The 24,228-nt window shown below is 46.0% G+C and overlaps 1 protein-coding gene across 1 annotated transcript in view; it reads right to left on the reverse strand.

The window, feature by feature from the left end:
* PLEKHG4 (pleckstrin homology and RhoGEF domain containing G4) overlaps nt 1-24,228 on the reverse strand; it is a 517,593-nt gene that overhangs the window by 430,990 nt on the left and 62,375 nt on the right. The window contains 1 exon segment of the mRNA XM_033942931.1: nt 13,853-14,050. Within this exon segment, the coding sequence (XP_033798822.1) occupies nt 13,853-14,050 (198 nt within the window).

Below are 24,228 nucleotides of genomic sequence, written 5' to 3' on the forward strand. Positions count from 1 at the left end.
AATATCATCAAATAACAATAAACTTTTATTGATAATGACAGGAGTCGCCATTCAGCATATCACAAGTAATTGGAAAAACTGTAGTAGACTCAATTATAATTTCTGGTGGAATTCATTATGTCACATATATAAAATGGAAAGAACAATAGCTATACAAAAAGGGAACTATAAGAATTTTAATAAAATTTGGGAGCCATTAACTTCTTATTGTAATGAGTAAATACCATTTTTCAATTGAAATATACACCGTCTAATGTTAGAAAGGGGGGGGCTTTATATTTTATTATTCATATTGGGAAAATAAGAGAGGGAATGATGGGAGGGGAGGGTGGTAATTTTATGCAGTGTTCTCCCCAGGGCCTTACAGCCGGGCGCTGCATCCGGCTGATTTAGATGACCGCCCAGCTAATCCTGCTCCTGCTGCTGCCGCCGATGCTCCTTCCCGGGCAGACTCGCTGCCGAAAATTTTGTTTGATGCCTGCCTTTTTTTTTTTTTTTTGCCTGCATGCTTTTACTTGCTTCGGGCCTTCCTCGTTGCCGGGACCTGCCTACTTTCTGTTTCCGCGAAGGCAGGACCCGGCAGCGAGGAAGGCCCGAAGCAAATAAAAGCAGCAAGTTGTAAGCTTCCCTCCGGGGCTCTATTGTGTGCGTGCCGGCTTCCCTTCTCTTTCCCCGCCCCCCCCCCCCCCGGGATGCTACTTCCGGTTTCGAAGGGAAGAGAAGGGAAGCCAGCACGCACACGATAGAGCCCCGGAGGGAAGCTTACAACTTGCTGCTTTTACTTGCTTCAGGCCTTCCTCGCTGCTGGGTCCTGCCTTCGCGGAAACAGAAAGTAGGCAGGATCCGGCAACGAGGAAGGCCCGAAGCAAGTAAAAGCAGCAAGTGTAGTGGTATACCATTTGAGAAAAACAAACGCATGGACATCGGACCCGATTCTGCTTGCTCTTTTAAAGCTCCGATCCAAGCAACCTTGGTGCCTATTGTGGAAGATAAAGTGGTCAGCCAGGAAGAATAAAATCAAGAAAGTTCAAGTTTAGTCAAGCTGTGATTTGAACTTTATAGGCATTTGTTTTTCATCCTTTAACTGGCAGGCAGAAGGATGCTCCATTTATTAATCTTGCAAAGTCCTGATATAGGAAAAGTTAGAAGTGCATCAGGATTTAAGGAGCTTGGGGTGTGCAAATCCACTTAATGCAGAAATTACAGTAAAACGAAATCACTTTTCTATTTCACTGCAGCTCTATGAGGTTCTTTTGCACTTAGCTATAGTCAAATGATGGATAGGAATATGTTTATTTCATTTAAGTTAAGGGAAAACAATATTTTTTCTGAGTATCCTTTAAATAATGGTTCACAAATTAATTCAGCCTGTTTTAAGGCTGGGTTTTGTTTTTCACATTATTGCTTCTGTTTTTATAATCCTTAAAAAAAAATAAGGGGCAATTCTCCAAGTGGGTTCTTCCTCGTAGGCACCCTGAGACTGTACAGGGAACGCCTATTCTATAGCAGTGAATGGGCTCTCAGGTTCCATTACCGAATGGTAGCATATAGATTCAAGCGCCTTACAGTTAAAGCAGCCATAGAACTGACGTAACTAAACATGTCCACTTGTGGGAGAAATGATTTTATTTTCAGTTTAGTGATCAAAATGTGTCTGTTTTGAGAATTTATATCTGCTGTCTATATTTTGCACTATGGCCCCCTTTTACTAAATCGCAATAGCGGTTTTTAGCACAGGGAGCCTATGAGCATCGAGAGTAGTGCAGGGCATTCAGCGCATCTCCCTGCGCTAAAAACTGCTATTGCGATTTAGTAAAAAGGGAGAGGTATATTTGTCTATTTTTGTATAGTTGTTCCTGAGGTGACATTGCATAAAATCATCTGCCTTGACCTCTTTGAAAACCTGCAGAATATATATTATAATTAACATTTTCTCTGCGTACAGTGTGCTTTGTGTTTTTGTTTATTTTATTTGTTGGTAGATCATTTTGACTTGGTCATTTTAAAAAGTAGGCCCTTTTGCCTGAGCAGTGGTCCCTGACTAGCTCTATAACCTATCTCTACTCCTATTCCTATAACTTACCTCTACTCCTATCCCTATAACCCTTCTCTACCCTTATCTATACCCCTCAATCCCTTTGTCCTCTAGGAACCTATCCAAACCTTCCTTGAAGCCCTGTATAGTGCTCCTGTCTACTACAGTCTCTGGAAGCACATTCCATGTATCCACCACCCTCTGGGTGAAAAAGAACTTCCTAGCGTTTGTTCAAAACCTGTCCCCTTTCAATTTCTCCGAGTGCCCCCTTGTACTTATGGTTCCCCTTAGTTTGAAAAATCTGTCCCTGTCTACTTTCTCTATGCCTTTCAGGATCTTGAAGGTTTCTATCATGTCTCCCCTTAGTCTCCGCTTCTCCAGGGAGAACAGTCCTAACTGTTTCAATCTGTCAGTATATGAGAGATTTTCCATACCCTTTATCAGTTTAGTTGCTCTTCTCTGGACTCCCTCAAGTACTGCCATGTCCTTCTTGAGGTACGGCAACCAGTACTGGACACAGTATTCCAGGTGTGGCCGCACCATTGCACGATACAGTGGCAGGATGACTTCCTTCAATCTGGTCGTGATACCCTTTTTAATGCGCCGTCGCCTTCAATGTTGTGTCCACCATCACTCCCAGGTCTCTTTCAAGGTTGCTCACCCCTAGCGGTGAACCCCCCATTTTGTAAGTGAACATTGGGTTCTTTTTCCCTATATGCATGACCTTGCATTTCCCTATGTTGAAGCTCATTTGCCACTTTTTGGCCCATTTTTCCAGTGTTGTCAGATCCTTTTGGAGATCTTCGCAGTCCTCCACGTTATTTACCTTGCTATATAGCTTGGTGTCATCTGCAAATTTAATAACCTCACATTTCGTTCCTGCCTCCAGGTCGTTGATAAATATATTGAACAGGAGAGGTCCCAGTATCAACCCCTGCGAAACTCCGCTTGTGACCCATTGCCAGTCTGAGTAATGGCCCTTTACTCCAACCCTCTGTTTCCTGTCCGCCAGCCAGTTTTTGATCCATCGGTGGACCTCCCCTTGTACCCCGTGGTTCCATAGCTTCCTTAGCAGTCTTTCGTGTGGCACCTTGTCGAAGGCTTTTTGGAAGTCAAGGTAAATGATGTCTATGGATTCCCCTTTATCCACCTGGCTTGTTACCCCCTCAAAGAAGTATAATAAGTTCGTGAGGCATGACCTGCCCTTGCAGAAGCCATGCTGGCTCGACTTAAGCTGCCCATTTTTTTTCGATGTATTCCCAGATGCTGTCTTTAATCAGCGCTTCCATCATCTTTCCCGGGACCGAGGTCAAGCTCACCAGTCTGTAGTTTCCCGGGTCTCCCCTTGAGCCTTTTTTGAAGATGGCCGTGACTTTTGCTATTTTCCAGTCCCCCGGAATCTCTCCAGTTTTTAAGGATAGGTTGCATATTTGTCGGAGTGTCTCAGCTATTTCATTTCTTAGTTCCTTGCGTACCCTTGGGTGAAAGCCGTCTGGACCCGGTGATTTGCCGCTCCTTAGCCTGTCTATCTGCCCGAGGACATCCTCCTTGCTCACCTCTAGTTGGACCAGATTTTCATCCTGCTCTCCTTTTACGATCTCCTCGGGTTCCGGAATGTTGGTTGTGTCCTCCCTCGTGAAAACTGACGTGAAGTTTCAAGTTTCAAGTTTATTATGATTTTATATACCGCCTATCAAGGTTATCTAAGCGGTTTTTACAATCAGGTACTCAAGCATTTTTCCCTCTCTGTCCCGGTGGGCTCACAATCTATCTAACGTACCTGGGGCTATGGAGGATTAAGTGACTTGCCCAGGGTCACAAGGAGCAGTGCAGGGTTTGAACCCACAACCCCAGGGTGCTGAGGCTGTAGATCCAACCACTGCGCCACACACTCCTCAAGAACTCATTTAACCTGTCAGCTATCTGTTTTTCCTCTTTTACCGCTCCCTTTCTGTCCCCATCATCCAAGGGTCCCACTTTTTCCCTCGTTGGTTGCTTCCCCTTAACGTACCTGAAGAACGATTTGAAGTTTGTTGCTTCCCCCGCCAGTCTCTCTTCATATTCTCTTTTTGCTTTCCTAACCACTCGGTGACACTCCTTTTGGTGTCTTTTATGCTCCTTTTGGTTGTCCTCAGTTTTGTCCTTTTTCCATTTTTTGAATGATGCTTTCTGGTCACTTATCGCCCTTGTTACTGCATTTGTTATCCACACTGGGTTTTTTGTTCTATTTTTTTTTGCACCCTTTTCTGAATCTGGGAACGTACAGGTTCTGTGCTTCGTGCACTGTGCTCTTCAGTAGAGTCCAGGCTTTTTCTACGGACTCTATCCTCTTTGTGCTGTTGTTGAGTTTATTTCCCACCATTTTCCTCATGGCATCATAGTTCCCTTTTTTGAAGTTGAGTGCTGTCGCCGTAGTTCTTTTCACCTTTGATGATCCACTTTCTATCCTGTACTGGATCGTGTTGTGATCGCTGTTTCCTAGTGGGGCTAGCACCACCACCTCCCTAGCAGGTCCCCCTAGTCCGTTGAGGATTAGGTCAAGAGTGGCATCACCCCGTGTTGGTTCCGTGACCAGCTGTTCCATGAAACAGTCCTTCGTAACCTCCAGGAATTCGGTCTCCCTCATGCAGTTTGAGTGCCCGATACTCCAATCTATTCCAGGGTAGAAGTCCCCTATCACCACCACCCTTCCGCTTTTGCATACCTGCCTCAGTTCAGCTTCCAGATCCTTGTCGATTTCTTCCGTTTGCCCAGGTGGGTGATAGTACAGACCCAATTTTATGTCTGCTCTAGTTCCTCCTGGTAGCTTAACCCATAGTGATTCCAAATCATCCACCCTTGCAGTTGTTTCCATCCTGGTTGAAGGTATGGAATCCTTTATATATAGCGTTATTCCTCCACCCTTTTTGTGTGACCTATCTCTCCTGTAGAGTTTGAAACCTGGTAAAGCCACATCCCATTTGTTGTCATCAGTCCACCACGTTTCTGTGACTCCAATTATGTCTAGGCCCTTATTGCTGGTTAAGACTTCCAGCTCTCCCATTTTCGCCTTTAGGCTCCTAGCATTTGTGTATAGGCAAAGTAAGTCCCGGTTTTTCGTCTTTCGTGCTGTTATTCCTCGTGGTTGGGGGCTCCTGGCGACCCTCTCGTGAGTTGCCAGTCCCCAAGCCTCGTCTCGGTCAACCTCCTCCTGTGGTGTGTCTGTTTCGTCCTCAGCTTGTTTCCCTGTTTTTGATTGTCCATCTGGAATCCGTTGTACTTTATTAGTCCTGTTTGCCGGTTTTATTTGTGCCCTAGACCCCTGCAATTTTCCCTTAGGTCCTTTTTCAAAAAGCTCCCACTCAGTCCTGAGCCCTCTTTTACAGTGTCCTTGCTCAGTATCTTTGGCCCTGGTCCCCTGCATAGCGTCCTTAGGTTCTTTTTCCAAAAGTTCCCTCTCAGTCCCAATCATTTTTTTACAAAGCCCTTGCTCTATGTCCATGGCCCTGGGCCCCTGTGTTGCATTCTTAGTTCCTTTTCCCAAAAGATCCCACTCAATCCCCAGTCCTCTGTTGGTCTGCCTGTTTTTTTTTTCATTTTTTTTCTATGGTCATAGATATTATGTATGTGTAACACACACACAAAATGTGACCCATAAAAGAAAAATGCCATGCTGCCCCCCCCCCCAATGACAGCCCTCTCCAATGCGCCCCCGGAACCACAACCCCTCTTCCCCCCGCGCCTGCAAAAATCAGCAGGAAGGATACCCACTTCCTCCTGCCACTGCGGAAACCCACTCCTCCACGCCATCCAAAATAAGCAGGAGGGAAACCCATTCCCTTCTGCCACCTCAGAAATCCCCTTTGTGCCAGCCAAAATCAGCAGGAGGGATGCCCACTCCCGCCTGCCCTCCGTGAACCCACACACACTGACCCCCCGTAAAGCCTCCCAAACCGACCCTTCCCCTCTCCCGCTCCCCTTCCTAAAAAAAAAAAATTGGCAGGAGGGATGCCCACTCCCGTCTGTCACCAGATGTCCCTGAACCCCCACCTCCATACTTGGAAATTAGTCAACATAAGGAGGGATGCTCGGTCCCTCCTGCTCCTCAGGCCCACCACTGCAAAATGACGGGCCTTCCCCTTCCCGGTGCATCTTGGGATGCATGGGGAGGTGCCTTAGGAGTCTGAGCCAATTAGGGCTGTATCTGGGGATACAGAGGGAGATGCCTAAGGCTCTGATTGGCTTGACTGAGGCCTGGGAGGGGCCTTAGGCATCTGAGACAATCAGGGTCTTAGGCTCCTCCCCAAGCATCCCCTTCAGGGATTCAAGACAAGGTTCGATAAGTTCCTACTGGAACAGAACATACGCAAGTAAGGCTAGATTCAAATAGGGCACTGGTCTTTGACCTAAGGGCTGCCGCGTGAGCGGACTGCTGGGCACGATGGACCACATGTCTGATCCAGCAGTGGCAAATCTTATGTTCTTATGCACCAGGAAGGGGAAACTCGCCATTTTGCAGTGGCGGGCCTCTTGCTGTCAACTAATTTCGAGGTATTGGGGGGCAGGGGGGGTTCAGGGGGGCTTTCAATGGCAGGAGGGAGTGGGCATCCCTCCTGTCAATTTTTTTTTTTTAATAAGGGGAGTGGGGGAGGGGAGGGGTCAGTTCAGGGGGGCCTTGCAGGGGGGCGGTTCACAGCGGTAGGAGGGAGTGAGCATCCCTCCTGCTGATTTTGGCTGACATGGGGGGGTCCACGGTGGCAGATGGGAGTGGGCATCCCTCCTCCCTCTATTCTGGTTTCGGGGTGGTCATCAGGGGGGGGGCTGTCACGGGCATTTTTTTTAATGGGGCAGATATTGTGCCCTATCCATATCACTCCTTCCCTCCCCTCTTCTCTTTTTCCAATTATAATCCTGTTTTTACATTAATGATTGTAAAGCACATGGAAGCTATGAGGAATTTATTAATGTTTCCAGATTCACTAGTATAATACAGGTAGTCCCTGGGTTAAGAACGAGTTATGTTGGGTTTTTTTTAAATATCTTTATTCATTTTCAAACTTTCATCAAGTGTACAGACATCAAAAACAACAACATTAAAATACAACACTTGCGATTCTTTCTAATGTATCTTATAATATGTATAATTATAATTATCCCTCTTCCCTCCCACCCTTCCCATTATTCTTTTCTAAAATGAACAATAAAATGTAAACCCTCCACCCTCCCCACATTAGATGGTGTATATTTCAATAGAAAAATGGCATTTAATCATTACAATAAGCAGTTAATGGCTCCCATATTTTAATAAAATTCTTATAATTACCATGTTGTATAGCTAACGATCTTTCCATTTTATATATGTGACATAATGAATTCCACCAAAACTTATAACTGAGTCTACTATGATCTTTCCAATTATTAGTGATATGTTGAATGGCAACTCCAGTCATGATCAATAAAAGTTTATTATTATATGAAGATATGTTTTTAAAGCTGTTTTTAAGTCAGATGTGTATATATCTCAGAACATGTAGATTTTAAGATTCTTGCTGCTTACCTCTGCTCCCGGCCAACAAGAGGGTCTACCAGTTCCTACCAATGTTCCCTCTAAGGTACAGCATGCATGGTACCGTAACTAAAATGCACCAACAATCCCGTGCAGGACTTATGCACGGGGGCCTTAAAACAGTTCATAGAAACATAGAAAGATGACGGCAGAAAAGGGCTATAGCCCATCAAGTCTGCCCACTCCACTGTCCCACCCCATTAAGTCAGAGTGCTGCTCGACCCACGTAGAGATCCCACGTGGATGTCCCATTTATTCTTAAAGTCGAGCACGCTAGTGGCCTTGATCACCTGCACCGGTAGTTTGTTCCAGTGATCCACCACCCTTTCTGTAAAGAAATACTTCCTGGTGTCACCACCAAATCTCCCTCCTCTGAGTTTGAACAGGTGCCCCCTTGTGACTGAAGGTCCCTTAGGAAAGAATATGTCGTTTTCCACCTCGACATGACCTGTGACGTACTTAAATGTCTCAATCATGTCACCCCTCTCCCTGCGCTCCTCTAGAGAGTAGAGCTGCAACTTGCCCAGTCTTTCCTCGTATGAGAGACCCTTGAGTCCGGAGACCATCCTAGTGGCCATTCGCTGGACCGACTCAGCTCGAAGTACATCTTTATGGTAATGTGTCCTCCAGAATTGCACACAGTACTCCAGATGAGGTCTCACCATGGTTCTGTACAGTGGCATTATGACTTCAGGTTTACGGCTGACGAAGCTTCTATTGATACATCCCATCATCCGCCTTGCCTTGGATGAGGCCTTCTCTACTTGTTTGGCAGCCTTCATGTCTGCACTGATGATTACTCCCAAGTCCCGTTCTTCTGAGGTCGTAGCTAGTGTTTCTCCATTCAAGGTGTATGTTCTGCATGGAATTCTGCTGCTGAGATGCATCACCTTACACTTCTTTGCGTTGAAGCCTAGCTGCCATGTCGAGGACCAGTTTTCCAACTTGATCAGATCCTGCGCCATACCATCCGTGAGATCGCTTTCACCTACTATATTGCACAGTTTGGCGTCGTCGGCAAACAGCGCTACTTTTCCCTGAAGCCCTCGGGTCAAGTCCCTTATGAATATGTTAAAAAGGGATGGTCCCAGGACTGAGCCCTGCGGCACTCCGCTAGTCACCTCCGATGTCTTAGAGAGGGTGCCATTGACCACCACCCTCTGAAGTCTTCCACTCAGCCAATCATTGACCCATGCCGTTAGTTTCTCACCTAACCCCATCGATTTCATCTTGTTTAATAGTCTACGGTGTGGGACACTGTCAAACGCTTTACTGAAATCCAAGTACACTATGTCCAGAGACTCTCCCGAGTCTAGCTTTCCTGTCACCAAGTCAAAGAAGCTGATAAGATTGGATTGGCATGACCTGCCCCTAGTAAATCCATGTTGACAGGGATCCCTCAGATTCCCCTCATCCAATATCGTGTCTAATTTCCCTTTAAGTAGAGTTTCCATGAGTTTACACACTATTGATGTGAGACTTACTGGTCTGTAATTCGCAGCCTCCGCTCTGCAACCCTTTTTGTGCAGAGAAACAACATTGGCAGTTTTCCAGTCCAGGAGGACTCTCCCCGTACTTAGGGAGAGATTGAAGAGCATGGCTAACGGTTCCGCCAAAACATCGCATAGCTCTCTGAGCACTCTTGGGTGCAGATTGTCCGGTCCCATGGCTTTGTTCACCTTGAGTCTTGACAGTTCTTTGTAAACATCAGCTGGTGTGAACTCAAACTTCTGAAATGGGTCATCCATGCTTTGCTTTGCATCCAGCCGAGGCCCGTGCCCTGGTGCCTCGCAGGTAAAGACTGAACAGAAGTAATCATTCAGTAGTTTGGCTTTATCGAGTCAGTTTCCACATAATTCCCATCTGGCGTTCTAAGGCGTACTATCCCGTTTGTGTTCTTTTTCCTGTCTCTAATGTATCTGAAGAAGGATTTGTCCCCTTTCTTGATGTTCTTCGCTAGAGTTTCTTCCATACGAAGTTTGGCCTCCCTGACTGCTGTTTTGACCGCTGCACACTTTGTCCTGTATTCAACATTTGCTTCTTTTTCCCCCATGCGTTTATATGATAGAAATGCTCTTTTCTTCTCCTCCTCCTCATCTGTGAACCATTGGGGTTTCCTTTTTCTTTGTTTGGTTACCGATTTTATGTAGCGGATAGTTGCCTCATGAAGGATCGATTTCAAGGTTGTCCACATAGCTTCCACATTATCAGTTACTTCTTGAACCTGCAGCGTCTGGTAGACGAAATCTCCCATGCGTGCGAAGTCAGTGCCCCTGAAATTGAGTACCCTTGTTTTTGTTTGTGATCTAGGGAAGCCTTTCTTAAGGTTAAACCATACCATGTTATAGTCACTGGTGGCTAGCGTCTCTCCCACCGAGACGTCCGAGATGCTTTCCCCATTCATAAGTACCAGGTCCAGAACCTGTTAATGCTATGAGGAGAGGAGTGAGGGAGAACCCCCCCAGTAAACTTACAAGGGTTCGGGCTTCCAATGGGGTGTGTTTGTGGGAGGCCCACCCCATTACAGTGGAAACTGCTGTTTTTCTTTGTTTTTTGGTTATTCATCAGTTTTCGCAAACACTTGTAAGTTTAGTGGAGGGGTTCCCCCCACCCCTACCCCCTCAGAGTTCTAACAGGAACTGTTTTAAGGCGGAGCACTTAAGTCCTGCGTGGGATGTCATGACCAGAAGAGGGAAGTCCTAGGACACCGACTAGCCCGCCTACTTCACAGGGCTTTAAACTAGGTAAGTTGGGGGAGGGTACAGGCTCAATCAACCCACCTGGCGAGCTAGGCTGCCAACACTTTTTGGAGACTGGGGTAAGTGGACACCGAAATTCTGGGTCTGGGACTGGGGCGAGTACACACATTTCCGAGTCTGGGGTGGGTACATGTTGTGATTCGGGGTCTAGGGAGGGTACACACCTTGCAAATTGTACCAAAAGAGTCCAAATAGCTCAAGCAGGAATTCCCCCACAGGGTACACACATTTCTGTGTCTGGGGTAGATGCTCACATTAAAACTAGCACTAAAAGCGAACATGCGACATGGAAAGCCATGTACATCAACGCCCACAGTTTGGGCAACAAGATCCTAGAATTAGAGACTGAAATGAGGAACGCTGACCTGGATGTGGTGGCGATATCTGAGACCTGGCTCACGGACTCCCACGGGTGGGACATGGTCATACCAGGCTACAATTTACTTCGCCGTGACAGGGAGGGCAAGATGGGAGGAGGTGTAGCACTATATACTAAAGATGACATTAAAGTCACCAGAATTGCAGATGTCAGGTATACAGGGGAATCCCTTTGGGTAAATTTGGCCAGGGGAAAAGACAAATGCCTGTATCTTGGCGTAATATACAGACCCCCAAAACAGGAGGACCTGGATATGGAATTGATCGGAGACATAGAGAATATCACCTTGCGAGGGGATACAGTACTGTTAGGTGACTTCAATATGCCTGGTGTGGATTGGAACACACTTTCCTCTGCATCCAGCAGCAGCAGGAGGCTATTGAACTCTATGAAGGGAGCAAGACTGAAACAACTGGTACTGGAGCCAACAAGGGAGCAGGCAATACTGGACCTGTTACTTACCAATGGCGAAAGTGTCACAGAGGTCTCAGTGGGCGAAGCGTTGGCCTCCAGTGACCACAATATGGTATGGTTCAATCTCAAAAAGGGGTTCGCCAAATCTAACACATTGACCAAGGTCCTAAGCTTCAAGGACGCCAACTTCGAGGGCATGGGGGAATTCATCCATCAAGCGCTACAAAACCAAGCGGTAACAGATAACGTAGAAGAAATGTGGTCAGCTCTGAAAGATACCATACAGGAGGCAACCAACCGATATATAAAATCAGTAAGTAAACGGCGAAGGAACAATAGGCCACAGTGGTTCTCTGCGGAGATCTCGGGCCTCATAAAAGAGAAGAAAAGAGCGTTCATTTCTTACAAACAATCAGGGAATCAGGACTCGAGAGAAGACTACCTGGCCAAGGCAAGAGCCGTCAAAACAGCAGTTAGAGAGGCCAAATTCTGAAACGAGGAGACGTTAGCGAAGAACATCAAGAAGGGCGATAAATCCTTTTTCAGGTATATTAGCGACAGAAACAGAAACACAGGCGGGATAGTACGCCTTAGGAAACCAGACGGGAACTATATAGAAGCAGACTCGGAAAAGGCTAAACTTTTAAACGAATACTTCTGTTCGGTCTTCACCCCGCGAGGAGCCGGGATCTAGCCCTCTGCTACAGACAAGGGATAGTTCAGCAGACCCATTTAGTAGCTTCGAGTTTACGCCAGGCAGTGTCTACTGTGAGCTGTCTAAACTCAAGGTTAACAAAGCGATGGGGCCAGACAACCTACACCCCAGGAGTTAAGTGATGTCTTAGCGGAACCACTATCCGCGCTTTTCAATCTCTCCCTTAGTACGGGTATAGTCCCGTTGGACTGGAAAACGGCTAACGTCATTCCACTCCACAAAAAAGGTTGCAGAATGGAGGCTGCAAACTATAGACCGGTGAGTCTCACATCAATAGTGAGCAAGCTGATGGAAACTCTAATCAAACGTCAATTGGATACGATCCTGAACGAGGAGAATCTACGGGATCCCCGTCAACATGGATTTACTATGGGGAGATCCTGCCAATCCAACCTGATCAGCTTCTTTGACTGGGTGACTAGGAAGCTGGATGTTGGGGAGCCCCTGGACATCGTATACTTAGACTTCAGAAAAGCTTTCGATAGCGTACCACATCGCAGGCTGTTGAGCAAAATGAGTTCTATAGGATTGGGTGACACTTTGACAAAATGGGTTGAGAACTGGCTTGGAGGCAGGCATCAGCGGGTGGTGGTGAACGGCACCCCCTCTGAAATGACGGAGGTGATCAGTGGAGTGCCGCAGGGCTCGGTCTTGGGCCCGATCCTGTTCAATATCTTTATAAGAGACTTGGCAGAAGGGCTTCGAGGTAAAATAACGTTATTCGCAGATGACGCCAAACTATGCAATGTAGTAGAAAGGAGTGCAACGGTCAAAAACTCAATGTCTGACAATATGAAGCACGACCTACTCCTATTGGAGCGCTGGTCTAGGATCTGGCAACTAGGTTTCAATGCCAAAAAATGCAAAGTCATGCACCTTGGCAGCCAAAATCCATGCAAAACTTACACCCTTAATGGCGAGATCCTAGCAAGGACTGTAGCAGAACGGGACTTAGGGGTGATCATCAGTGAAGACATGAAGACTGCCAATCAAGTGGAACAGGCTTCATCTAAGGCTAGACAAATCATAGGGTGTATACGTAGGGGTTTCGTCAATCATAAGCCTGAAGTCATTATGCCATTGTATAGATCCATGGTGAGACCCCATCTGGAATACTGTGTACAATTCTGGAGGCCTCATTACCGCAAAGATGTGCTGAGACTGGAGTCGGTCCAGCGAATGGCCACCTGGATGGTCTCAGGACTCAAGGACCTCCCGTACGAGGAATGGCTGGATAAGTTGCGACTATACTCTCTCGAGGAACGCAGAGAGAGGGGAGACATGATCGAGACGTTCAAGTATCTCACGGGCCGTATTGAGGTGGAAGAAGATATCTTCTTTTTCAAAGGTCCCACGGCTACAAGAGGGCATCCATGGAAACTCAGGGGAGGGAAGCTGCACGGTGACACCAGAAAGTACTTTTTCACCGAGAGAGTGGTGGATCGCTGGAATGGTCTTCCACTTCAGGTGATTGAGGCCAGCAGCGTGCCCGATTTTAAGACAAAATGGGATCGTCATGTGGGTTCTCTTCACAGAGAAAGGTAGGGGAGGGTCATTAAGGTGGGCAGACTAGATGGGCCGTGGCCCTTATCTGCCGTCTATTTCTATGTTTCTATGGGATTGTCGGCGCATTTTTGTCCGTCGCGGTTTTGACGGGTCACCACATGCACAACCATACACTGTTCTTAATATGTCCATTTATCATTCCTGAATCTGTTGCAGGAGAAGTGTAGGAGTCTATGCTCAGTGAAATCAAATGAAGCCTCAACCACGTTCTTAAGTATGAGTCGTACTTAAGTCGGGCGTCTGTAACTCGGGGACTGCCTGTATATCCTAAACTAGAATCCTGAATCCATGCCCTGTGATTAACTACCAAAGGTTTCTGCCTGTGCCACAATCACCAATAGTAATAGGATATTGACATCTCATCTGGTTGGAATCAAAGGCAAAAGGTTGATTACCCTGAAGTAGTAACAGCACCTCTTCTGCTTGACTCTTTACTTACACAGGTGTCCTGCTGGATACATTGTAAAATATGTTTAGCTGGAATAAGGAAATCAATTAGGTAGCGCAGTCCATCACCCCGATATGTTTTCTCCACCACATCAAACACCTGGCAGAGAATTGTGGCTGCTGTGACCTGGAACGGTGGGTAGAGCACAGACAGTGTACTCTGTATGCACTTATCCACAGATTCTGAATCCTGGCAAGAAAATATTAAAATAAGATTAAAATGGGAAAGTTTTTAAATGAGGCTGTGCAAATCATGAAGAGGGAGACTCTGCTAAAGATATATGTGTGATGGGCAATTCTATAACTGGGTACCCGCATTTACATGCCTCCTGGTACAAAATACCATTATTTTCATGTGTAACTGTGCACTTACAGAAATATGTGGCAGCAATGCAACTAGGCACTATTCTGTAAGAGTACATGTATGGATGCTGCTGCTACTTATTCATTCAACTTACAGAATAATGTCAGTTATGGGCATTGCTGTTGCATTTACATACCTGTAATTAAGCCAGGTCTATGGCACATAAATGTAAAGAGCGCCAGTTGGATTACACTAGTATTCTATAGCAGAATCTGGGCACCTAAATCACAGTTACTTACCATAACAGGTGTTATCCAGGGACAGCAGGCAGATATTTTCACGTGTGGGTGACGTCATCCACGGAACCCGGATGTTGACAGATTCGCAAGCAGACTTGCTTGTAAAACTTTAAGAAAGTTTGCGACTGCCGCACTGCACATGCATGAGTGCCTTCCCGCCCGACATAGGGCGCGTGTCTCCTCAGCGTCTCCTCAGTTCAGATAGCTAGCTAAGAAGCCAATCAGGGGAGGTGGGTGGGTTGTGAGAATATTTGCCTGCTGTCCCTGGACAAGTAGGCAGCCTATTCTCATATATGGTGACCTCCAAGCTAACCAGAATGGGATGGTGGGAGTGTTGGCAATTTAGGAGAATACATTTTAAAACTGCCTGGCTTAAATGGCCATCCTGTCTGGAAAAAGAATCCAGACAATAATGAGAGGTGAAAGTATGAACCGACGACCAAGTGGTAGCTTTACATATTTCCACAATAGGAGTAGATCTAAGGAAAGCTACTGATGCCGCCATGGCTCTGAATTTATGGGCTGTGACTTGACCCTGTAGATGCAGTCCTGCCTGAGCATAGCAGAAAGAGATGGTGCGCTTGGAAATTGGATGTCTCAACTTGTTAGGATCAAAAGAGACAAAAAGTTGAGGAGCAGATCTGTGTGGCTTAGTGCGTTGCAAGCAGAAAGCCAAAGCACGCTTACAATCCAGAGTATGAAGAGCTGTTTCTCCAGGATGAGAATGAGGCTTTGGAAAAAACACTGGAAGTTCAATGGATTGGTTGAGATGAAATTCTGAAACCACTTTAGGCAAGAATTTAGGATTAGTACGGAGGGCCACATTGTCATGATGGAATACTGTGAAAGGTGGGTCCGCTACTAAAGCTTGTAGCTCACTGACTCTGTGAGCAGATATGAGAGCAATGAGAAAACCCACTTTCCAAGTGAGATATTTGAGATGAGCCAAAGCCATTGGTTCAAAAGGAGGCTTCATCAATTGAGCAATTACAACATTGAGATCCCAAACCACTGGAGGCGGTTTGAGAGGTGGCCTGACATTGAAAAATCCTTTCATAAATCTGGAAACCACAGGATGAGCAGAAAGGGGTTTTCCTTCTATAGGCTGATGGAAAGCAACAATTGCACTGAGATGGACTCGAATAGATGTAGATTTGAGGCCTGATTGAGATAAATGCAATAGATAATCCAAAACTGAAGACAAGGATGTAGATTGAGGCTCCTTGTGATGAATGGTGCACCAAGCAGAAAATCTAGTCCATTTCTGGTTGTAACACTGCCTAGTGGTAGGCTTCTGAGAAGCCTCTAAAATGTCCTTGGCAGATTGAGAAAACTATAGAGTGGCAATTCGGTTGAGAGATACCAAGCTGTCAGGTGTAGAGACTGCAGGTTGGGATGAAGTAGAGAACTCCTGACTCTGTGTAAACAGAGACGGAAAAACTGGTAGAAGTAGTGGCTCCCTGCTGCTGAGTTGAACTAGAAGGGAGAACCACTGTTGTCTGAGCCACTGAGGAGCTATCAGAATCATGGTGGCATGTTCATGTTTGAGTTTGACTGAATGTCTTGAGAATGAGAGGAAATGGAGGAAAAGCATATAAAAACTGATTTGTCCATTCCAGAAGAAAAGCATCTGCCTCAAGGCGATGAGGAGAGTATATCCTGGAACAGAACTGAGGCAGTTTGTTGTTATGGGGAGATGCAAAGAGATCTATCTGAGGGGGTCCCCCACTGAGAAAAAATGTGATAGAGAGGCGAGGAACTAAGTGTCCATTCATGAGTTTGCAGAAGACGACTCAATTTGTCCACCAGACAGTTTTTCTCTCCTTGAATATAGACTGCTGTTAGAAAGGTGTTGTGAAGGATTGCCCCATTCCACACCTTTTGAGCTTTCTGGCAGAGAGGGAGAGATCCTGTGTCTCCCTGCTTGTTGACGTAGTACATGGCGACTTGATTGTTTGTCCGAATGAGGACTACCTGATCGTGAAGAAGATGCTGAAAATCTTTAAGGGCATTGAAGATCGCTTGAGTTCCAACAGATTTATGTGACACTGACGATCTGTGCTGGACCAATGGCCTTGAGTACGAGACCATCGAGATGAGCCCCTCAAGCGTAGGTCAAGAAATCTGTTGTGAGGACCTTCTGATGAGGGGGCGTGTGAAACAGTAAACCTCTGGAGACATTGGAAGAGAACATCCATCAGTGGAGAAACTGTCTCAATGAAGGAGTCACTGTAATGTGTTGAGAGAGTGGGTCTAAAGCCTGCGCCCACTGAGATGCCAGCGTCCACTAAGGAATTCTGAGGTGAAGTCTGGCAAAAGGAATCATGTGAACTGTAGAGGCCGTGTGACCTAGAAGAACCATCATGTGCCTCGCTGAAAGTGAAGTGAGGGAAAACACTTTTTGACAAAGTTGAATGAGAGCATCCTGACACTGTTGAGGAAGAAATGCTCTAGAGTTACAGAGTATCCAGTACAGCTCCGATGAACTATAGAGTCTGAGAGGGCTGTAGTTGGGATTTCGTGAAGTTGATTTCGAACCCCAAGCTTTGGAGGAACCAAGTAGTCCGTGGGGTCGCTACAATAACCCCCTGAGATGTTGAATCTTTGATGAGCCAATCATCCAGGTATGGGAAAACCTGAAGACCATGGTTTTGCAGAGCTGCTGCTACCACCACTAGGCACTAGGAGATGATGCCAGGCCGAAGGGTAGCACTCTGTACTGAAAATGATGATTTTCCACCCGCAATCCGAGGAACTTGCGAGAGGCTGGATGAATGGGAATTTGAGTATAAGCCTCTTTGAGATCCAAAGCATAACCACTCGTTCTGATCTAGAAGGGGATACAAGGATGCCAGAGACAGCATCCAAAATTTTTCTCTGACAAGAAATTTGAGTGCTCTGAGATCCAAAATAGGTTGCAGATCACCCGTCTTCTTCAGAACTAGGAAGTAACGGGAGTAAAACCCCCTGCTCTGCTGTTCCAGAGGAACTTCCTCGATGGAACAGAGATGAAGCAGAGCTTGAGATTCCTGAAGAAGAAGGGTGATCTGGGATGGATTGGAAGGATACTCTCTTGGGGGAAGATTTTGTGGAACCTGGATGAAATGAAGAGAGTAATCCTCCCTGATGATAGAGGACCATATGTCGGATGTAATGAGTTCCCATTGATGGGATTGCTCTGTGTGAGATGGTCAAAAAGACTGAGAAGCCTTAGGTGCAGCAGAAGTCTGAGGTTTTTGCTGCCGTTGTTGCTGCTGTTGTTGTTTTTTAGGAGGTGGACTTGAACAAGGCGCTGCTTTCTGAGGGAAATGCCTCTGGTATGATGGAACAGGCCTATAACCTTTGGCAGTGGAAGGCTTTGGCTTTGGTCTGATGATGGAAGCAAAGGACTTCTCATGCTCAGATAAACACTTGGTAGTTGCCTCAAAAGAGTCATCAAACAATACATTGCCCTGGCGTGGGATGTTAGCCAGTCGATCTTGGAGATTGAGGTCCATGTCCATGGTGCGAAGCCAGGCAAGACGACGCATGGCAGTGACCCTAGAGGACAGTTCAAACGCATCATATGCAGATTGAACCAGATGCATGCGAAGCTGACCCAGAGTGTTGTGAAGTTGTTGAAACTCTGGAAGTCTATGTTGAGGAAGATATTTGAAGAAATCATGCATGGTGTTAACCAAATGTTTGAGATAAGATGAGAAGACAAAGTTGTGGCTCAAAACTCGGGTTGTCATGATTGATTTTTGATACAGCCGACGACCAAACTTGTCCATAGTCCTGCCCTCTCTTCCAGGTGGGATGGTGGCATAAACCTTGGTAGGATGGGTTCTTTTTAAAGAAGATTCCACGAGAAGGGACTGATGGGATAGTTGAGACTTCTCAAATCCCTTACAGTGTACCATCCTATATTGAGATTCCAACTTTGCTGGCACAGCAGGAATGGAATATGGTGTCCCAAGATTTCTCTTGAAAATTTGAGAAAGAATGCCATTTATGGGTAATTTGAGAGACTCTCTAGGAGGATGAGGCATTCCCAGTTCTTCCAGATACTTGAGTATTTTGAGTCAGATTCTAAAGATATGTTAAGATCTGTACTCATCTTACATAAAAACTTGGAAAAGGATACTGGGTCTGAAGAGGAATGACCTCGTTGAGGAGAAGGTGAACGAGAACCCCTAGAGGTACCTCTCATAGCAGAAAACAAAGGTGAAGCCTCTGTGGAGTATTGATACCTGATATCCGAGTTCAGAGGCAAAGATGACCAACTTCTGGAACGTGAAGAGAACCTTGCAGGAGAAGAACTCAACTGACGAGAGTGGTGAGGTTCCACAACAGATCTCCTTGACGAAGGAGTTGGTGGTCTAGAAGAGCCTCGATGCCTGGAGAGATGAGATCTGTTTTGAGAAGAAGACCTGGGCCTCGATGGAGAAGCATGTCTCAAATCATGGTCTCATGATTGAGTCGGATCCAGTATGGAAGATGAATGTCGGGGTATCCTATGCCTCGAGAAGGGCAACGCCTTATGCAAAGAGGTAGGACTGGAAGTCGGAGTAAAAGGTCGAGATACCAAAAAGGACTCAGCTCCTTGTAACGAGGTATCTCAAAGCACTCTTAAAGACTTGACTCCTTGCATAGAGTATGTAGACTGAGCTCGAGGCACTCTCAAGGAATCAACTCCTTGTATAGAGTGTGTAGAGTCTTCTGGAGGCACTCTTAAGGACTCGACTCCTTTTATATAGTGATCAGGTTGAGCTCAAGGCACTGACAAGGACTCAACTCCTTATATTACTGCTGAGTGCTCAGACTGGACTGCAGGAAGCAGAGTCGAGGAAGAAGTGAATTGGGCAAGCATGTTACCGAACTCCTGATGCAGAAGAGTTGCCAACATATTCTGCAAAACCGGCACTGAGACCATTGCATCTGGTACATTGGGGTGGCTATAGTCTCCGAGGAAGACGACCTCAAAGAAAAAAAGAGGTCTTGATTTTCAGACATGTTTCTTGGGAAGCTTGAAAACCATCGGTTCTAAAGGTGGCATGCCTGGAGGAGTTGGCTTAGCTATCTTACCTGAGGGAGACAGTGAGGATAACGGCTCCTCAGGAGAGGATTTAGCTGATTTCCCCGAGGACGAGGACTTCCCAAACGAGGAAGGTTTGATTAAGGGTGAGACCGAGGTGAAAATCAGTAGCCCCGTAGAAGAATTCACTGGATTCGGGGTCAAAGTCGAAGTTGGGGTTTGACTTGAGGTCGAGGCCTTAGGTAAAGGCTTATCTATCTCACCGAATATTTTTTCTACTTGAACTCGACGACTTTTAAGGGCTCAAGTTTGAAAGGTAGCACAGTGAACATAAGACTCTGGACAATAGTCAGGTCCTAAACACTGTACACACCAATTGTGTGGGTCAGTGAGGGAAATCGCATGTTGACACTGGCTACACTTCTTGAAGCCTGTGACGAGCCGGGACATAGAATAAAAAACAGCCACAGCCAAATCGAAGCCTGCACGCTGAGGCCTCAGGGTAGGCCCCACCGTTGACACGAAGAAAATAACAAACAAACTTAAATTTAAAAAAATTAATAAATAAAATGAAACACACAATAAACACAGCGACCCTGTAAGGAAAAAACATGAATTGCAGTGAGAGAAGGCACAAGTAGAACTAAGTCTAGCGCAGAGCGTCAAAACGAGGATTTCTTGGCTCCGCGGAAAACTGAGAACTGAGGAGACGCACGCCCAACGTCGGGCAGGAAGGCACTTGCGCATGCATGGTGCAGGGCGGGAAGGCACTCGCGCATGCATGGTGCGGCAGTCGCAAACTTTCTTAAAGTTTTATAAGCAAGTCTGCTTGCGAGGCTGTCCGCATCCAGGCTCCGTGGATGACGTCACCCACATGTGAGAATATGCTGCCTGCTTCTCCTGGGATAAATGCTGTTATGGAGTATGTTCTCACCATACAGCATCAAGGAGCCGAAAAGGATGCACCTAGTTACAGAATTACCCCCTTTGTCTATTATTCATTGTATGATGCTTTCACATATTCATGAAATGAATCAAACTAGAAAAAAAAATTGCTGCTTACCTGCGTCACCTCTGTGACTAAGAATATAAGATATGTCATACTGGATCAGACCAAAAGTCAATTAAGCCCAGCAGGACACAAGTACCTGACAGGATCCCAGAGAATAGATCTTACTATTCATACCCAGAAGTAAACAGTGGCTTTCTCAGATCTGCATGGCTAAGGATGGTTTAAGGATTTTTTCTCATAATTTTTTAAACCTTTAAGTGCTTTGACCACATCTTATACTCACAAATTCAACAACTTATTTTTGTGTCAAGTGAAAACAATACTTTCACTGATTTGTATATCTCTGTCTCTTAATTTCATGGTGGGTCCCTAATTTTTCCATTTGACAGGATCAAAATTTATCTCTGGCCTCACACTACTCTTCTCCTCACTTCCCTTGCTCCTTCAATTTTATCTAATAAAATTCTCCCCCTCCAAAGCAACAGCATGTGACTTTGGACCAGTACCATGGCTAGCTAAGTACAACTGGTGCAGCCACACAGGGCACAAGGGAAGCCGGGACACCAAGATAGCTCTCCATCCATTAATTTCCCTTGCCAGCACAACACAAGTAGGTACGGTAGTTTAGGAGCATGCTTAACGTGACCATTTATTTTTTTCATCAAAACGGGACATCTATTAATATTCAGTCCCGCCCCCAATCCAGTCCTAGCCCCACCCCAATCCCACCCTAGTCCCGCCCTAGCCCCACCCCCAATTTCTTCCATTCATTTTTCATGTACACACAATTGCTTATTATTTCATAATGGTAACCATAAAATTAAAAAAAACACAAAGCACCCTATATGAAGAGAAAATATTAATTATCATTTATATTTGGGGGTTTTCAAAGATGTCACCTCAGTAACTATAGAAAAATAGACAAATATATTGCAAAATATAGACAGCAGATATAAAGTCTCAAAATTGGCACATTTTGATCACTAAATTGAAAATAAAATCATTTTTCCTACCTTTGCTGTCTGGTGAATTCATGAGTCTCTGGTTGCGTTTCCTTCTGACTGTGCATCCTTTCTTTCATTTCTTTCTGCACTCAGGCCCAACAATTGTCCCTTTCTATTCCCTCCCTACTTCCTTCTTATGTCCTTAGTGCCCCTTCCTATGTCCTTAGTGCCCCCAGTGCCCCCTTCCTATGTCCTTAGTGTCCCCAGCGCCTCCTTCCTATGTCATTAGTGTCTCCAGCACCTACTTCCTCTGTCCTTAGTGCCCCTTCCTATGTTCTTAGTGCCCCCAGATCCAGTGTCAGTTCTCCTTTGTACCTTTGTTCTAGGTCTTGCTCTCTCTCCCTCCTCTGTTATGATCTTGCCTCTCTCTCTGCTCTTCCTCAGGGTCTCTCCCCTTCTGTCTGCACCTCCCATAGTCCTGCTTCTGCCTCCTGTCCTTCCCCTTTGGTCCAGGCCTTTATCTCTCTAGTCTTTCTTCTACTTACACCCCCCCTTTCTCTGCCTCTTTCTCTCCTTCCTTCCTCCCTCCTTCCTATGTTCCCCTCACTGCCTTCCAGCCTTTGTCCCACCCCCTCCCAAAAAGCCTGCCTTCCTAACTCCCCCAAAGCCTGCCTGCCTGCCTATCTCCCTCAGAGAAAGCCTGCCTCCCCCAAAGCCAGCCTGCCTACCTCCCCCAAAGACAGCCTTCCTGCCTCTCCCAAAGCCAGCCTGCCTGCCTACCTCCCCCAGAGCTAGCCTGCCTGCCTGCCTACCTCCCCCAAAGCCAGCCTTCCTGCCTCCCCCCAAAGCCAGCCAGCCTGTCTGCTTACCTCATTCCCTCCCTACCACGGAAAAAAGCCTCCCTCCAGGCCCGATTTAAACCTCCCCCCCCAGTCCCCCCCTGCTCCTCTGCTTACCTCCGTGCTGCTAATCGCGCCCAGAAGTCTTCTTCTTGACATCAATTCTGACGTCAGAGAAGACATCCGGGCCTGCCAGGTAGCGATTGGCTGGCCCAGAACATCCTCTCCGACATCAGAATCGACATCGGGAAGAAGGATTCTGGGCGCAATTAGCAGCACGGAGGTAAGCAGAGCAGTAGCTGCAGCGGACCTGGAGGGAGGTTAAAATCGGGCCTGGAAGAAGGCTTTTTTTTTTGCTGTGGTATGGAGGGCCAGGAAGTGATCGCCTGTCCCATTGTCCCTGCGCACAGCTTCAGGACGCTGTCCCGAAAACGGGACATTTTGGCATCCCGAAGCTGTGTGTGGGGACAACAGGACAGGGGAATCCAAAAACGGGACGGTCCCATTCAAAATGGGACATATGTTCACTTTAAGCATGCTGGAAGCACTTGGAGGATGCCACATATTGCTTGTTTCCAGCTTGCAATACTGCTACTTTGGATTAGTAATTTCTTGCCACACTTCAAGGAATGAAGATATTGAATCAGCAGCAACTTAAGATCAGAGGACAAACACCCTGCCCCATGGGTAACCTGGAAGCACAGGAAAAAACCAAAGTTCAAGGGGGCATGACTTCAAGGACAGACTCCAAAATCATGCCCTTGAGCAGGGATCTCCAACCTTGGACCTCACCAGGTCAGGTTTTCAGGATTTCCCAACTGAATATGCATGAGATCTATTTGCACTGGACAACCCTGCACTTCAGGAACTAGATTACTAAAAGGACCATGGAAAGGGGTTATTAAGAAAGAGGAAACTTTCTTAGCAACCTGAAGTATGTCAAACTTCTTGCCACAGAATTTGGCCACTGTCTTCTGACTCTGGACTTTAAACTGCTTGCCCACAACCTTACTTGCCCTTGAGCTTTGACTGGAGAGAGGTAGATTTTTCCCCCTTATTTCTGAGCTTCAAGCCGTTTGTATCTGATATTCAACTGGAATAACCTAAACCTCTGTTTGACCCGTTTGTTTCACTCTACCAGATAAATTACATTATTTGATTTCCTGAGGCCTCTATCCTAAATTCATTTACTTTGGCTCACAGCAGGAAGAAGTCTAGGTAACCTCCCTTATGGCCACATTGTTCACATTCTTTCCAATGAAAAGAAAAATGTATGTTTTATTTTATTTTCCTTCCCTGGAAAAACATGAGAATTGGGTCATGACACATTATTTTCATATACTCTGTATAATTCCACTAGAATGAAATCAGCATAAAACCCTACTATATTACCATGTAAACAAATTGTGGCAATATTTCTATTTGGAGCAATATATAGAGATGGCATTTTTGCAATGTTTCTGCAAGTAACAACTCTTGTCCCCCTCTTTTCCCTATTCGTACATCTTCCTAATATTTGCTCTCACAAATATACACTATCGGAACCTTTGCTGTATATATAGATCTATCATTCACACACAACTATTAAGCATAGAACTATTAAGCCTAGAAGGATAATTCTAAAACAAATAAACATCCAAGCTTCACAGTCTCCCTCCTTCCCCTTTCCATCCAGCATCTCCCCTCTCTCCCCTTCCATAAATAGTTCCATCCTTTTTGTATCTTTTCTCTCCCATACATCTGCCGCCTCTCTCCCTCTCATCTTCCATTCAGCATCTGCCCTTTCACTTCCCCCATTCCATCATCTCCCTCCTCTCTGTACCCTACCCACATCTGCCTTCTCGCTTCTCTGCTCTATCTAGAATCCATATTACCACTTCTATACAAAATTGACCATCTCTCCCCCCACCCAAAACCATTTCCACCAGCTTCTGCCCCTTCTCCCTCCTCCTA

The sequence above is a fragment of the Geotrypetes seraphini genome, chromosome 4 (genome assembly GCF_902459505.1).
Source record: "Geotrypetes seraphini chromosome 4, aGeoSer1.1, whole genome shotgun sequence".
Classification (NCBI taxonomy): domain Eukaryota; kingdom Metazoa; phylum Chordata; class Amphibia; order Gymnophiona; family Dermophiidae; genus Geotrypetes; species Geotrypetes seraphini.